The sequence below is a fragment of the Lithobates pipiens genome, unplaced genomic scaffold (genome assembly GCF_037356315.1).
Source record: "Lithobates pipiens isolate NorthernLeopardFrog02 unplaced genomic scaffold, aLitPip1_a1.2 Scaffold_47, whole genome shotgun sequence".
Lineage (NCBI taxonomy): Eukaryota > Metazoa > Chordata > Amphibia > Anura > Ranidae > Lithobates > Lithobates pipiens.
This window is the reverse complement of record NW_027507871.1, coordinates 1,444,226-1,459,146: the sequence shown is the minus strand read 5'-3', so window position 1 is coordinate 1,459,146 and position 14,921 is coordinate 1,444,226. Positions and strand designations below refer to the sequence as shown.

Below are 14,921 nucleotides of genomic sequence, written 5' to 3'. Positions count from 1 at the left end.
ATGTAATTATATGTAAGAGGAGGGGAGGGGAAAGGAAGAGAAGAGAAGAGAAATGGTTAAATGTCCTCACCTTTCGGTCAGGTTGGATTGGGTCAATGTGTGGAGCACCCAGTCCTGTAACAAGAAACAATGCGTCATGTTCAGAAAGACATTACAGAAAGGACGAGTCCCCCCAATGGTCTTATTTCATGGATGGATGGATGGATGGATGGATGGATAGATCTTGGTGGTATTTCTTCTTACACTTCTTGAGGACTTCAATGACCATTTCTCCTCGCCATGGTTCCTGTATCACACCCCGTTTGAATTTGGGGTGATCCTGACCACCTTTGCATGTTCCTAATTCTCCCTTTGCATTTCCATAAATGGAAAGACCAACATGGATGGTGGGCAGTGGAATTTTTTTTTGGGGGGGGGGGTCAGGAAAACAGTATGGCACCCCCCCTCCCGGTCAATCGAATAGCACTCACCTCATCACCCGCGTCTTCCCCTGCTCAGCGGCGACTGCTCTCTACTGGCCATCATGGCGACAGTGGCGGTGGCTTCACTTTTTGGCCAACCAGAAAACGGGTCCCACACCCACTTCTGGTTGGCCGGATTGAGGGTCAGTGTTTCAACAACGAATATTCATTCTCTGTTTGTAACACACCTATGTGGGCTCCAGTCACATTCTCTGCGACCCCAGCCCACCCTATTTTGAAGCCTTATAGAGGCCCGGCTGCTGTAATTCCTGCGCCCGGAGTCCTGAAAGACGCATGAATAGGGGGTGGCCATGGATAGCTTCATGCCATTCATATAGGGGGTGGTGCCCCTAATAGATGGGCCGCCACTGCCCCCGTGTATCTTAAACATGCATAAAAGCCATAAACATTTATACTGAAGTCCTTCTCAAAACAACATTTATATGACGGCCCTTTTTATGGTACTTTCCACATCGCGGGATAAAACGCCCAATGGGCCCTTTTTTGTTATATAGGAACATTCAGAGAACTTATCACTTATTAGTGGGATGGAAAGAGGTCCTGCAGCTGACAACCACAGGGGGGTAAGCGTAGGGGCGGCATGACATGTGCTGGACTGCACAGTTGCCGTTTGAAGATAGGGTGGTTGGGCGCTTTAAGAAAGGGGTGGGCGGAGTCACGGCGTTCCTACGTGCTAGCGGCGTGTAATGCTAGCATTCCGAGAGCGGAGGAAGAAGCGATCCCCACCCACCAGGTTGGGTCCAGGTGTATCAGAGTGTGATCCGTTGGGCGGTCCTTGGGGCTTTAGAAGAGGAAGTGAGGTACAGGTAAAAGCCTGTTGTACCCATCCATGGGATGGGGGTGGTTTAATGTACTTCCAGGTTACGAGGGGTTAACCTGGAAGGGTTTAAAAGGGTAGGTCACTGCTAGAGTTGGTTATAGCCTCCGAGACAGGGGTTGCCGTCTGGAGGTCAAGAGGTTAAAGTTGAACTTGTTCACAGTGACCGGTATGTTGTGATGCTACGTACCCATGACCCCTTGGAAAGGCTGGGAATGTTTATAGTATTTAAACAGTTTATGGAATTTTATTAAAATGATATTTTGTTAATAAAGTTTAGGCCTGACGGCCATTTACTCCAAATCTAGTCCAGTCGTTGTTAATGGGGGATGGGGTTTAGAGAGGGTTTGCCTGTCATGGGGGAAGGTTACTTACCATGGGCTGAGTCCTACAAATGTCATGGAGATCCACCATGTGTGTGAAGGTGAACGGGGGGGGGGGTTGATGGAGGGGGGGGGTTGATGGAGGGGGGGGGGGGTTACACAACGTCCTGTTTCTTGAGCAGAGATGTGAATTGTGGAATGAATGTCTGAATCGTATTGCCTCTGATGTATCCGTCTTGACCAGCGAAACCGGTCAGACCCCCTAATGACTTCCCCAGATCTCCCGTGGCCTGCACTGGGGCCACCATCGGGGTTCTTGGGTGGCTGAGTACTGAGCCCTGTTTTGGATTAATGGATTCTTAATCAGTATTGCTGCCACATTTCTCATGTTCAGGGCTATGGCTGGACAACATACACAACACTGATGGTGCCATATGGCAGACATATTTACTGTGTTGGGAAGACATGCCTGGACCATCTGAGGAACTATGGGGGAGATTTACTAAAACTGTAGAATCTGGTGCAGCTGAGCATGGGAACCAATCAGATTCTTCAGGTAAGCTTTGACAATAAAACCTGGAAGCTGAACAAGAAAGAGCCCATTGGGCATTTTATCCAACAATGTGGAAAGTACCATAAAAAGGGTTGTTATATAAATGTTGTTTTGAGAAGGACTTCAGTATAAATGTTTAATGGTCTTATGCATGTCTCAGGGGCCAGGTCATGGGGGCCAGGTCACAGGCAGCCAGGTCATGGGGGGCCAGGTCACAGGGAGCCAGGTTGCGGGGGACCAGGTTGCAGGGGGCCAGGTCATGGGAGGCCAGGTCACAAGGAACCAGGTTGCAGGGGGCCAGGTCATGGGAGGCCAGGTCACAAGGAACCAGGTTGCAGGGGGCCAGGTCGCAGGGGGCCAGGTCGCAGGGGGCCAGGTCACGGGGAACCAGGTCGTGGGGGATCAGGTCGCAGGGGGCCAGGTAGCGGGGGACCAGGTCACAGGGAACCAGGTCGTGGGGGACCAGGTCACAGGGAGCCAGGTTGCGGGGGACCAGGTCGCAGGGGGCCAGGTCATGGGGGGCCAGGTCACAGGGAGCCAGGTCATGGGGGGCCAGGTCACAGGGAGCCAGGTAGCGGGGGACCAGGTCACAGGGAACCAGGTCGCGGGGGACCAGGTCACAGGGAGCCAGGTTGTGGGGGACCAGGTCACAGGGGGCCAGGTCGCAGGGGGCCAGGTCGAAGGGGGCCAGGCCTAGTGTTTTTAATATCTGAACTTGATACGCACTGGTGACTCCTCCTTTAGATTCACACTGATCCGACAGAAAAGTTGTACGACTTCTGATCCGACTCTGCCCTGCAACTTCCATGCGACTTCAATGAAGGACTTTGAGATGATTGCGACTTGTCCTTTGACCAATCAAAACAATTCCTTTTCTTCTGGTATGGAGGAATCCTCACTTTGCATTCATAAAAAAAAAAAAAAAACAGGTTCCCCCCCACCAAATGTTTTGATTGGTCAAAGGACAAGTCGCAATCATCTCAAAGTCGGGTGCCGTTCATTGAAGTCATATGGAAGTCACAGGGCAAAGTCAGAACAGAAGTCGTACGACTTTTTTTTTTTTTTTTTGATAAATTCGGCGTGAGGTTCATACGAAGATCCTCAGAGCACAAGTCGCACGCCACAAGTCGGATAAGTTAAGATGATGATCCCGACTTCCATACAAATCAATGGACTGAAATTATGCCCAAGTTGGACCAAAGTAGTGCAGGAAGTTGGACAAGTCAGACCAGTTAAGACGGTTCTCATAGAGAACCATTGATTTTGACATGACATGCGACTTGTGTCGGAGCGCATGTCGGACCAGTATGAACCGGCTCTTAAAGAACATCGTCAATTTTGACAATTTTGTTGCTTTAGGATTGAATTTTCTTGGAACTGCCAAGTGGTGAGATATCAGAATCTCCCGTTATCTGTCTTTCCAGATTCTGCAGAAATTAGAGAAGAGAATATTTTGTCTAGGAAATGGCTCGGTGGTAAGGGGTATGTAATCAATGCTTCTAGAGTGCTGACAGGGGATGGAACCTGTCCTGGTTCCTGTAAGGCTTCAGAGAACAATGGGGTGGCCCCTAAAAGTCACACATCTAGGTGTCCTGCAGTGGTGATCCCCATGACTAAGCTCCGGGGGGCGGAGTGAAACGCGTTGGGAGTGTGGCCTGGTTCGAGTCCGGGCTGAGGTGGTCACTCTACTCACCAGTCCTGGACTACAAGATGTGCAACCTTTAGGGGCCCCCCCATTGTTCTCTGAGGATTTTGTCTAGTCAGAGTCTAGCTGTGAGAGCGTGACACCTTGGAAAGGATGGAGTCATAAAATAACTGCATTTCTTGCCTTCAGAACACTTCCTTACCTCGCTGACTTTAGTAGGCCATCGAGAATATCCGGCATTCAGTTGGTAGTCAGTCAACCTGCGGGGCGAAGGATTTAAGATTTAGGACATTATAACAGCATGTGGTGAAAACATCCAATATGTGGCCCAATGTGTGGCCCAATGCGTGGCCCAATGCGTGGCCCAATGCGTGGCCCAATGTGTGGCCCAATGTGTGGCCCAATGCGTGGCCCAATGCGTGGCCCAATGCGTGGCCCAATGTGTGGCCCAATGCGTGGCCCAATGTGTGACCCAATGCGTGGCCCAATGCGTGGCCCAATGCGTGACCCAATGCGTGGCCCAATGTGTGGCCCAATGTGTGGCCATGGATACAAAACAAAGCCTGGAGCTTCTCTCTTCTACAGAATCCAAACTTATTGCCATTCATCATCGTTAGGAAATGAAACAATGTGACGGCGATCAGCCAGCTGAGGAAGATGTTTAGGGGAAATGGGGTGGATTGTTGTTCAGGAAGAGTGTTAAGAACGCATTGCAGACCGCGGTGGAACTTTTCCAGGATTGTATCTGGTGTTTGGCGCCGCTAAAGGAGGAAAGATTTAGCAAAGTGTAACTAGTTGCAGGTTTTGGGGAAATGTAATGATATAATCCAGACGTGTGACAAGCATTGGTGATAAGATGACCACAGAAGGAGATAATCGCCCAGTGATGCTTTTTATTTATGACTGAGATTTCCACATCACAGAATTATACGCCATTCATGTCTGCTCTGTTCATTCAGACCATGGGAAGGGGGATTCTCATTGGCTGACACTGTTGATGGTGCACCGCGCTAATTCCCAATCGCCTTACCTGCTTCTCCTCCACAGTTTCTAGATTAGATCCTGGTGAGGGGACGTTAATAAACATCATGTTGTACAAAAAGGGCCACCATGAGCGGTACAGCCTTACCTTACAGTGCCTGCCCCCCCCCCCCCCCCAATCAGTACTGAACATATTTCTGGGCTCAGCGGAAAAGGCTGAGCAGATCAGATGTCAGAGCACCTCCATGCTGTTGTTGGTGAGGTAAAATACCCGCTTGTTGCGCCCCTTCAGTCTGTAGCTCAGCTTTGTAGCCACTGGGACCACAGTACCCCCCCCCCCCCCCCACCGCCAGAGCATGCCCCTGCCTTAGAAGAGCATGCCCCTGCCTTAGAAGAGCATGCCCCGCCTTAGAAGAGCATGCCCCCGCCTTAGAAGAGCATGCCCCCGCCTTAGAAGAGCATGCCCCGCCTTAGAAGAGCATGCCCCCACCGCCAGAGCATGCCCCCGCCTTAGAAGAGCATGCCCCCGCCTTAGAAGAGCATGCCCCTGCCTTAGAAGAGCATGCCCCCGCCTTAGAAGAGCATACCCCCGCCTTAGAAGAGCATGCCCCCGCCTTAGAAGAGCATACCCCCGCCTTAGAAGAGCATGCCCCTGCCTTAGAAGAGCATGCCCCCGCCTTAGAAGAGCATACCCCCGCCTTAGAAGAGCATGCCCCCGCCTTAGAAGAGCATGCCCCCGCCTTAGAAGAGCATGCCCCTGCCTTAGAAGAGCATGCCCCCGCCTTAGAAGAGCATGCCCCCGCCTTAGAAGAGCATGCCCCTGCCTTAGAAGAGCATGTCCCCTCCTTAGATGCTGCTAACCTGAGCTCGCTGGGGCTGCTCATATACAGCTCCTGCTGGGCCCCCCTACTGACCCCATCAAGCCCAGTAGAGAAGGACTGCCTGTGCACCGTAATGGTGGAACTGAATCTAAAACACTTGGCAACTATGTCATGGCAAACTTTACACTCAAGAGAGCCGAGCGCATGCGTGTGCGTAAGAAATGATGTGCACAGCTTTCAGATTGTTGTAAGAAAAGATAATCACACAATCACAGATCTCACCAGTATCTGGCTGAAAGGAGGTTAGAAAATTCTGAGATAATTGGGGAACACGGGAGTGCAAAGAGGAGATTGGGGAACACGGGAGTGCAAGGAGGAGATTGCGGAACACGGGAGTGCAAGGAGGAGATTGGGGAACACGGGAGAGAAAGGAGGAGATTGGGGAACACGGGAGTGCAAGGAGGAGATTGGGGAACACGGGAGTGCAAAGAGGATATTGGGGAACACAGGAGTGTAAGGAGAAGATTGGGGAACACAGGAGTGCAAGGAGGAGATTGGGGTACACGGGAGTGCAAGGAGGAGATTGGGGAACATGGGAGTGCAAAGAGGAGATTGGGGAACACGGGAGTGCAAAGAGGAGATTGGGGAACATGGGAGTGCAAAGAGGAGATTGGGGAACACGGGAGTGCAAAGAGGAGATTGGGGAACATGGGAAAGCAAGGAGGAGATTGGGGAACATGGGAGAGCAAGGAGGAGATTGGGGAACATGGGAGTGCAAAGAGGAGATTGGGGAACATGGGAGTGCAAGGAGGAGATTGGGGAACATGGGAGTGCAAGGAGGAGATTGGGGAACACAGGAGAGCAAGGAGGAGATTGGGGAACACGGGAGTGCAAGGAGGAGATTGGGGTACACGGGAGTGCAAGGAGGAGATTGGGGAACACGGGAGTGCAAAGAGGAGATTGGGGAACACGGGAGTGCAAGGAGGAGATTGGGGAACATGGGAGTGCAAAGAGGAGATTGGGGAACACGGGAGTGCAAAGAGGAGATTGGGGAACATGGGAAAGCAAGGAGGAGATTGGGGAACATGGGAGAGCAAGGAGGAGATTGGGGAACATGGGAGTGCAAAGAGGAGATTGGGGAACATGGGAGTGCAAGGAGGAGATTGGGGAACATGGGAGTGCAAGGAGGAGATTGGGGAACACAGGAGAGCAAGGAGGAGATTGGGGAACACGGGAGTGCAAAGAGGAGATTGGGGAACATGGGAGTGCAAGGAGGAGATTGGGGAACATGGGAGTGCAAGGAGGAGATTGGGGAACACAGGAGAGCAAGGAGGAGATTGGGGAACACGGGAGTGCAAGGAGGAGATTGGGGTACACGGGAGTGCAAGGAGGAGATTGGGGAACACGGGAGTGCAAAGAGGAGATTGGGGAACACGGGAGTGCAAGGAGGAGATTGGGGAACACGGGAGTGCAAAGAGGAGATTGGGGAACACGGGAGTGCAAGGAGGAGATTGGGGAACACAGGAGTGCAAAGAGGATATTGGGGAACACGGGAGTGCAAGGAGGAGATTGGGGAACACGGGAGTGCAAGGAGGAGATTGGGGAACATGGGAGAGCAAGGAGGAGATTGGGGAACACGGGAGTGCAAGGAGGAGATTGGGGAACACGGGAGTGCAAGGAGGAGATTGGAGAACATGGGAGTGCAAAGAAGAGATTGGGGAACACGGGAGTGCAAGGAGGAGATTGGAGAACACGGGAGTGCAAGGAGGAGATTGGGGAACACGGGAGTGCAAGGAGGAGATTGGGGAACACGGGAGTGCAAGGAGGAGATTGGGGAACACGGGAGTGCAAGGAGAATATTGGGGAACACGGGAGTGCAAGGAGGAGATTGGGGAACACGGGAGTGCAAGGAGGAGATTGGGGAACACGGGAGTGCAAGGAGAATATTGGGGAACACGGGAGTGCAAGGAGGAGATTGGGGAACACGGGAGTGCAAGGAGGAGATTGGGGAACACGGGAGTGCAAGGAGGAGATTGGGGAACACGGGAGAGCAAGGAGGAGATTGGGGAACACGGGAGTGCAAGGAGGAGATTGGGGAACACGGGAGTGCAAGGAGGAGATTGGAGAACACGGGAGTGCAAAGAAGAGATTGGGGAACACGGGAGTGCAAGGAGGAGATTGGAGAACACGGGAGTGCAAGGAGGAGATTGGGGAACACGGGAGTGCAAGGAGGAGATTGGGGAACACGGGAGTGCAAGGAGGAGATTGGGGAACATGGGAGTGCAAGGAGAATATTGGGGAACACGGGAGTGCAAGGAGGAGATTGGGGAACACGGGAGTGCAAGGAGGAGATTGGGGAACACGGGAGTGCAAGGAGGAGATTGGGGAACACGGGAGAGCAAGGAGGAGATTGGGGAACACGGGAGTGCAAGGAGGAGATTGGGGAACACGGGAGTGCAAGGAGGAGATTGGAGAACACGGGAGTGCAAAGAAGAGATTGGGGAACACGGGAGTGCAAGGAGGAGATTGGAGAACACGGGAGTGCAAGGAGGAGATTGGGGAACACGGGAGTGCAAGGAGGAGATTGGGGAACACGGGAGTGCAAGGAGGAGATTGGGGAACACGGGAGTGCAAGGAGGAGATTGGGGAACACGGGAGTGCAAGGAGAATATTGGGGAACACGGGAGTGCAAGGAGGAGATTGGGGAACACGGGAGTGCAAGGAGGAGATTGGGGAACACGGGAGTGCAAGGAGGAGATTGGGAAATGAAAGTGGTTTGTAAGGGCGCAGGGGGCTTTAAATGGCTCCTGAGGGTTATGGAAGCTCCTTTCAGCTATTCGGGATCTGTTCTTGTGGAAGAAACCAGACCCTCATTATCCTCATTATTTCATTTTTTTAGAGAAACCAAAAAAAAACAGGCAGTGGAATAAAAAAAAAAAGGAAAAATAAAAAATGAATGCAAAGAATGCAAAATTAACTAAACGACTCTGAGTACAACAAAAAGCCCCACACACTCTAATGAAAACGAAGATTAATACAAATGGATTTTTTTTAATATTTAGTAAATAAAAGTAGATACATTTTTTTAATATCTTCAAGAAAACGTCCCCTTTGTCACCCATCCCTAATGGCAAAGGATTCCCAGAGCATGATGGTTTACCCAAAAACACCAAACAGAATTTCTGTTTGATGTAAAGTCCAGGTCTACCCGAAAACTTTGTTTCAGTTTTGGACAGAGTAGAGAAGGGTTAAAACCTCCTACCTACCCTTCTAGGTAGGTTGCTATAGTTGAAGTAAATGTAGTTTTTGGTTCCCCTGTAGCAGGGGAGTAGTACTCAATTGCTTTTGGCTGTTCTGGATTCCGCTGGTGCAGGTTCAACTACTTCTCCCTGCATTCCAATATGTTCTTGAAATATAGTTAGTGGGATAGGCAGGACCGGGCCTGAATATTCATACAGCCTCAGCCAATCCCAGGTCAGGAGAGTGACCAGCAGGGGGCTGAGAGAGGAATAAATAATCTGGGACCTAGAACAGCCATCTTTTGTGCCTGGGGGAAGAAAATCCAGCCTGAGGTCCTCTGGGGCTGATATCTAAAAGACAGAAGAAATCCTTTTTGTAGCCCCAGCTCCAGCTTGGGGACCCTTGTCCAGAGCACCCTGAAGCAATGCTGGGCGCATGTAGAGCATCCAGGCAGGAGGCACCCAGTACAGAGGCTGGCTGGTACTACAGGAAGCATGACAGTACCCTGGACACAGCGAGCACTTACCTCAAGGATCTTAGAGACTATCCTTGCCACCTTGGGAGAGCTCTCTACATTTCAGATTTTACCTCTGCCAAGGAGTCCCCTGCATTGTTCTTCTCTTACATTCTGAATTCATGAGGGTGGTTGTACCCTGAAGAAGCGGATTAGTTGTAAGTGTCCTCTGCTGCATTCTTGGAGAAGCCTGAGGCTCACCCCAATCCAGAAAATAATCTGCCAGTGACTGTGAAGTACCGTGTGCCTGGCTGCCGCGTCCCTATCAGGGGATGGAACCCGGGATCAAACAGCCAGCCCGCCCTGGGGTCTGTGCTACACTGGCTGGATGGTTTATGTTGGAGATGCCTTCATTCTCATGCCCAGGAAGTGAAGGTGAGTAACACACTGGAAGCATTGGGGGTTCAGCTAAGCAGTAGCAACACCCCCAAATGCTAACCCCCAGCTGGCATCACTATTCAAGCAGAGATCAGTCAGGACGGGGGATATCTGGAAGTTCCGAAGTTCAGAAAGAAGACTCGGAAATGGATCCTAGGAAAGGTGGGTGTCACAGTCTAGGGTTGTCACCTCATCCCTTTAATCCGGGACACACAGTAATTACACGGCTTCTGTGGCAGATTAAGGTGGTAATTAAACTCACTTGGTGCCTCACCTGCATTAAATCTCCCTCAGATCCCGTGTAATTAATTCATATGTGTCCTGGATTAAAGGGATGACGTGGCGACCCTACCTGACTACATAGCTGTCCCTTAATGGGGGACTTCCCTATCCATAAAGGATCCAATAAGATAAAGGAAAATATGTGAAAAGAAGAGTAGAGCGCCACCTGCAGACTGCAAAATATTCCCATGCACAAACAAATAATAAAGTTCAACTCGGATTTTCTTGTATTATTCCTCAGAATTTCAGATTTTGCTGTAATGTATTACATGCGGCTTTAGGTGCCCGAAATCCTGAGCAAGAGGGGAAGCCAAGGGGACCAGCTCAGTGCGCTGCCAGGCGTGAGCTTGGCAAATTGTCGATGAATCACCGTGACTGAGGAAATAGTGACGAGCGTAGGCAGAGAGTACTGACGAGCCACCGACGATTATTTTCCTGACAAACAGCCAGAAAAAAAAGCTGCAAAGAGGACCTGTCACCCGTCATATGAAGTGAGAGAAGAAAAAGAAATAAAATGTAAGAACATTATGGAGACAATTCCTGAGACTTTTTAGGTGCTTCAATAATATCCTCCAAATCACTACAAATGTTTTATTTATTAACCTCCCTGGCGGGACGATTATTTCAGATTTTAGGTGCTGAAAGCGGTACCGTTATTTTGCATGGAAATTTGGCGTTTTATATTGTAGGCCTGTAATTCTTAAGACCCGCACACACGATCGGACTTTTTGAGAACAAACATGCAAATTAGCTGTTTTGGAGCAACACCATGTGTACGCTCCTCTGGACAAACTTTTTCGGTTTTCATCTGACTTTTCTTGGCTGTGCGACCGGACAAACTTTCTGGCAACAAAAGTCCGATGGAGCAAAGTCCGATCGTGTGTACAGAAAACCATCGGACTTTTGTACATGCTCAGAACCAATGCAAAAGATCAGACAATACAGAAGTTGACCAAAGGTGGCGGTAAAAACCCATGTGGTTTGGTGAAAGTTGGCTGAAAAAGTCCTGCTGTGTGTATGCAATACAAGTTCACGGCCGACGCCCTTTGTACAAAAATCCACAGGAAAGTTTGTACAAAGTCTGAACGTCTGTATGAGGCTTTAGAAATAATTCACTTAAATCTCTCCAAACCAGAGTCTAGCAGACATCCCGGGTATGATAAATTTTGAAAAATGAAATCATAAATTATAATATAATAAATAACTATAAATAATTATACCAAATAATAATATCATAAAAATGATTCAATAATGTAATCAAATCAAAAACACTGAAATTTGCTGAGTTGCAGAATTGTCGCTGTTGTTACTTTTCAGTATTTGATGACGGATCTCCACACAAATCGCTCAATTCCGCGAGTGATTCTAATTTATTATCGCTGTTTTCTAGCTGGTCTAAAACCTCTTTTGATGTAAAGGGACAGTTTTGGTTGCTATGGACAATAATTTATAATATAAAACGGCATGCCGGGCACTGGGCAGAGCACGAGGGACAAAGGGGATGTGACATAATTACATACAGCGATGCCATCTGTAAGATTACATTATACTGTATGTAATGTGTGCGTTTTACTTTTTGAATTTGGCGCTGTTCTCCGCCCCCGTGCGTCGCATCGCTCGCATCGAGCGGAGGACGAGCCGCTCGTAGTGCGGGGAGACATCGCTGGATCCAGGGGACAAGGTAAGTAAACTCATCCTGGATCCGGCGATGCGATCCCGAGTCTGGCTCGGGGGTTACCGCTAATGGTACTGAATTTTCACCACGAGCCAGACTCGGGAATACCTCCAGGGGGGTTAATACAAAAACTGTACAAATCACATAAACCAGGATAAGGTGTGAATATACAATATATACTCCCCCCTATAGGACCTTCCATGTCCCACCAGTCAGCACTTCACAAATCGTCACCTATAGAAGAGTTCTATCATTCCTATATCCTGCTGATTTTCAGAGGTGGATTATGGGTAGTTTGCAATGCGTTCCGCAGACCTGTGAATCTGCGTCATCACAAGATGTGGAGAACACATCTAAAGATATATCAGAATAGACAAAATACTCATTAAAAAAATATCAATATTATATTTCATTAAAGTGGATATAAACCCGATATTTTTTAAGTCTTGCACCTAGTACAGCATAGGATGTCATGTCATCTGTGCCCAGTCTTGCCACAAAGAGTTAATCCAGCTCTGCGCAATCCTCTTATCTTTTCTCAGTGAGATAAAAACTGACAGACAGAGATAGGAGTCAGCTTCTCCCCCTTGCTGTGAGTGACGGGTGATTTACATATCTCATGCATGAGTGTCACATACCTGGTGGTGGAGCCCGATGTGCAGGGAGAGGTCTCTCCTGCAGGAGGCTCGGGAGTACAGATTGGCACAAGTGCCTGGCAGGAACCCGGGTGCTGGAGCCGAGCTGTGCTTTCCAAAGGCTTTGCGAAGATGCTGCTGAAGCAGAAGATGGCTGGAGCTGCAAGCTGACTGAAGACGGGAACGACTGGAAGCCAGACACAGCAGTCAGAGAGGGAGGTGTCCTGTAGATCGGAGCACTAGCAGGTGAAGACAGGCCGGGTCGGTAGCAGGCAGGCGGGTCAGGTACAAGTTCAGAGGCAGAAGCAAAGTCGTGGTACAGGCCGGGTCGGTAGCAGGCAGGCAGCAGGCAGACCGGGGGAGGGGCAGAAGTGTAGTCAGGACAAGCCGGGATCAAAGGCAGGCAGAAGGCGGGGATCGTCAGGGATCGTCAGGAACAAGCCGAGTCAAACAGGAACAGGTAAGCAGGAACAAACAGGTAGCAGGGGTTTCCAGAAAACGCTGCAGACCGCACAGCAAGAGGCCTGGGTATCAGTCTCCTTTAAATAGCACATCTGATGCCAAGAGTTGGCACAATGCGCGCACTGCCGCGTGTGTTCGCACACTGTCTATCGCGCATCTGTGCACGCGTGTGCGCCAGATGACTCTTCTTGCGGGAGGCCTGCGCACAGGTGTTCTTCTGCCATCTTGGTTGTTGGCTTGCCCTTCTTGGCAGTGAGAGAGGCATTCTGTGTACTTCCCATCCCTCTCCTTTCTTCTCCAGCTCTCCCAGGATTGGCTGCTCCACACCTTAGCATGATTGGACATGCTGAAGTCATGTGGGGACTTTTCTGGGTTTTGACTGGACGTTACTGATCATAGCAGAAGTTCAGTGTAAGAAATACACAGGAGAAAATGCATGTTGACAAGGGGAGTGTAGAGGTGAGTGGGAAATTTACTGACATCACGACTCCACCCACCGAGCTCCGGACAACAGACCCGCCCACAGAATCTGCAGTTTTTCGGGTCTCATGGCAGACAGAGGGGAGACATATGACAAGTAAGAATACATGCAGGAGGCGTGTCTATCCTTACAGATAACCACTATGGCAGTCGTTTAGAAAGGATGAGAGCGGCTTTACATCCACTTTAAGGATTTTGTTTATTTATTCTCATATGAGATCTTCAGATATGTTCTCCACACCTCCTGATGAAGCTGATCCACAGAAACATGTTGAGCACAACCCCTAATATCAATGAAATCAGCACAGAGCGCATCTAAAGATATATCAGAACGGACAAAATACTCATTAATAAAATATCAATATCATATTTCATTAAGAATTTTTATTTATTTATTCTCATATGAGATCTATAGATATGGTCTCTGCACCTCCTGATGAAGCTGATCCACAAAAAACACATTGAGAACAACCCAAACGCCATCAATGAACTCACACAATGAGTACAATACAAGAAAGAGACACCTCCCCCATCCATTACAACTAGTGAAGTGCTGATTGGTGGGACATTGTAGGAATTTATACTTTTCTATGCAAATTAGATTTAAAACATCTTTTATTTTATTTTTTTGCTGTAACTTTGTACAGTTTTTGTAACAACAAATAAGTTGTTTTTATTATTTGGTGATATTTTCAAGCACAAGATGAATATATCATTGATATGTAGATCAAAGGCGTGACATCACTGCAAGAAACCCCAATTAACTCCTTCCTCCCCTTTCCCCTATTATTTTACTACAAAATTTTAGCTTTTTTTTTAATAATTTTTTTTTAAATTAAATTATTATTATTATTTTTGCTGTGACATAAAAAGAAAATGTGAAATATAATTAAGAAAACAAAACAAAAAAAACTTTGTATCAGAAAAATAATTTTAGTATAATTTTAAACTAGGGAATTAAAGTGGAAGTCCAGCCTATTTCTTAAAGAGGAGGGCCGGTTTAAAAAATAAAAAAAAATTAAAAGTCAGCAGCTGCAAACACTGCAGCTGCTGACTTAATAAGCCGACTTACCTGTCCAGGGCGCCCGCGATGTCGGCCGCCCGGCGCCGCCATTCCTTCTAAGGGAAACAGGCAGTGGAGCCTTACGGCTTCACTGCCTGTTTCCTACTGCGCATGCGCGTGTCGCGCAGCGCTTTGTGAATGGGACGCGCTGTGTTCTGGGACACACAGTTCTCAGAACACAGCGCGACCCATTACCCAGAAGACAACGCGAGGAGGAGAGAAGAAAGAAGATCTCCGCGGAGGAGGAAGAGGCAGATTAGGATGATGTGCCTAGCAACAGGCATTTCTGGTAAATAAAAAAAAAGAATATTTTTTCATTTTTTTTTTTTAGATTTTTTTTTTCATTTTTAATATTTTTTTTTTTTCAGGGTGGCCCTCCACTTTAAGCTTGAAGCTGCTCCCAACCCCCCTTCTAGACCCGATTCCATCTACCCTGTGAAAGAAAGATACATATACAGAGCATCCGGAGTTTATTCACAGAGCTTCACTTTTTCCACATTTTGTTATGTTGCAGCCTTATTCCAAAATGGATCAAATTCATTATTTTCCTCAAAATTTTACAAACATCCC

General features: G+C 48.7%; 1 protein-coding gene and 1 long non-coding RNA gene across 34 annotated transcripts in view; both read right to left on the bottom strand.

Moving 5' to 3' along the window:
- LOC143956926 (uncharacterized) overlaps window positions 1-14,921 on the bottom strand; it is a 91,134-nt gene that overhangs the window by 38,417 nt on the left and 37,796 nt on the right. The gene's annotated exons all lie outside the window — the stretch shown is intronic.
- LOC143956976 (uncharacterized) overlaps window positions 1-14,921 on the bottom strand; it is a 66,364-nt gene that overhangs the window by 29,782 nt on the left and 21,661 nt on the right. Inside the window, exons 3-5 of the mRNA XM_077467151.1 lie at window positions 12,350-12,585; window positions 4,023-4,080; window positions 71-114 (exon numbers count right to left, since the gene is read on the bottom strand). Coding sequence (XP_077323277.1) covers window positions 71-114; window positions 4,023-4,080; window positions 12,350-12,585 — 338 coding nt within the window. The remainder of the gene's footprint in view (window positions 1-70; window positions 115-4,022; window positions 4,081-12,349; window positions 12,586-14,921) is intronic.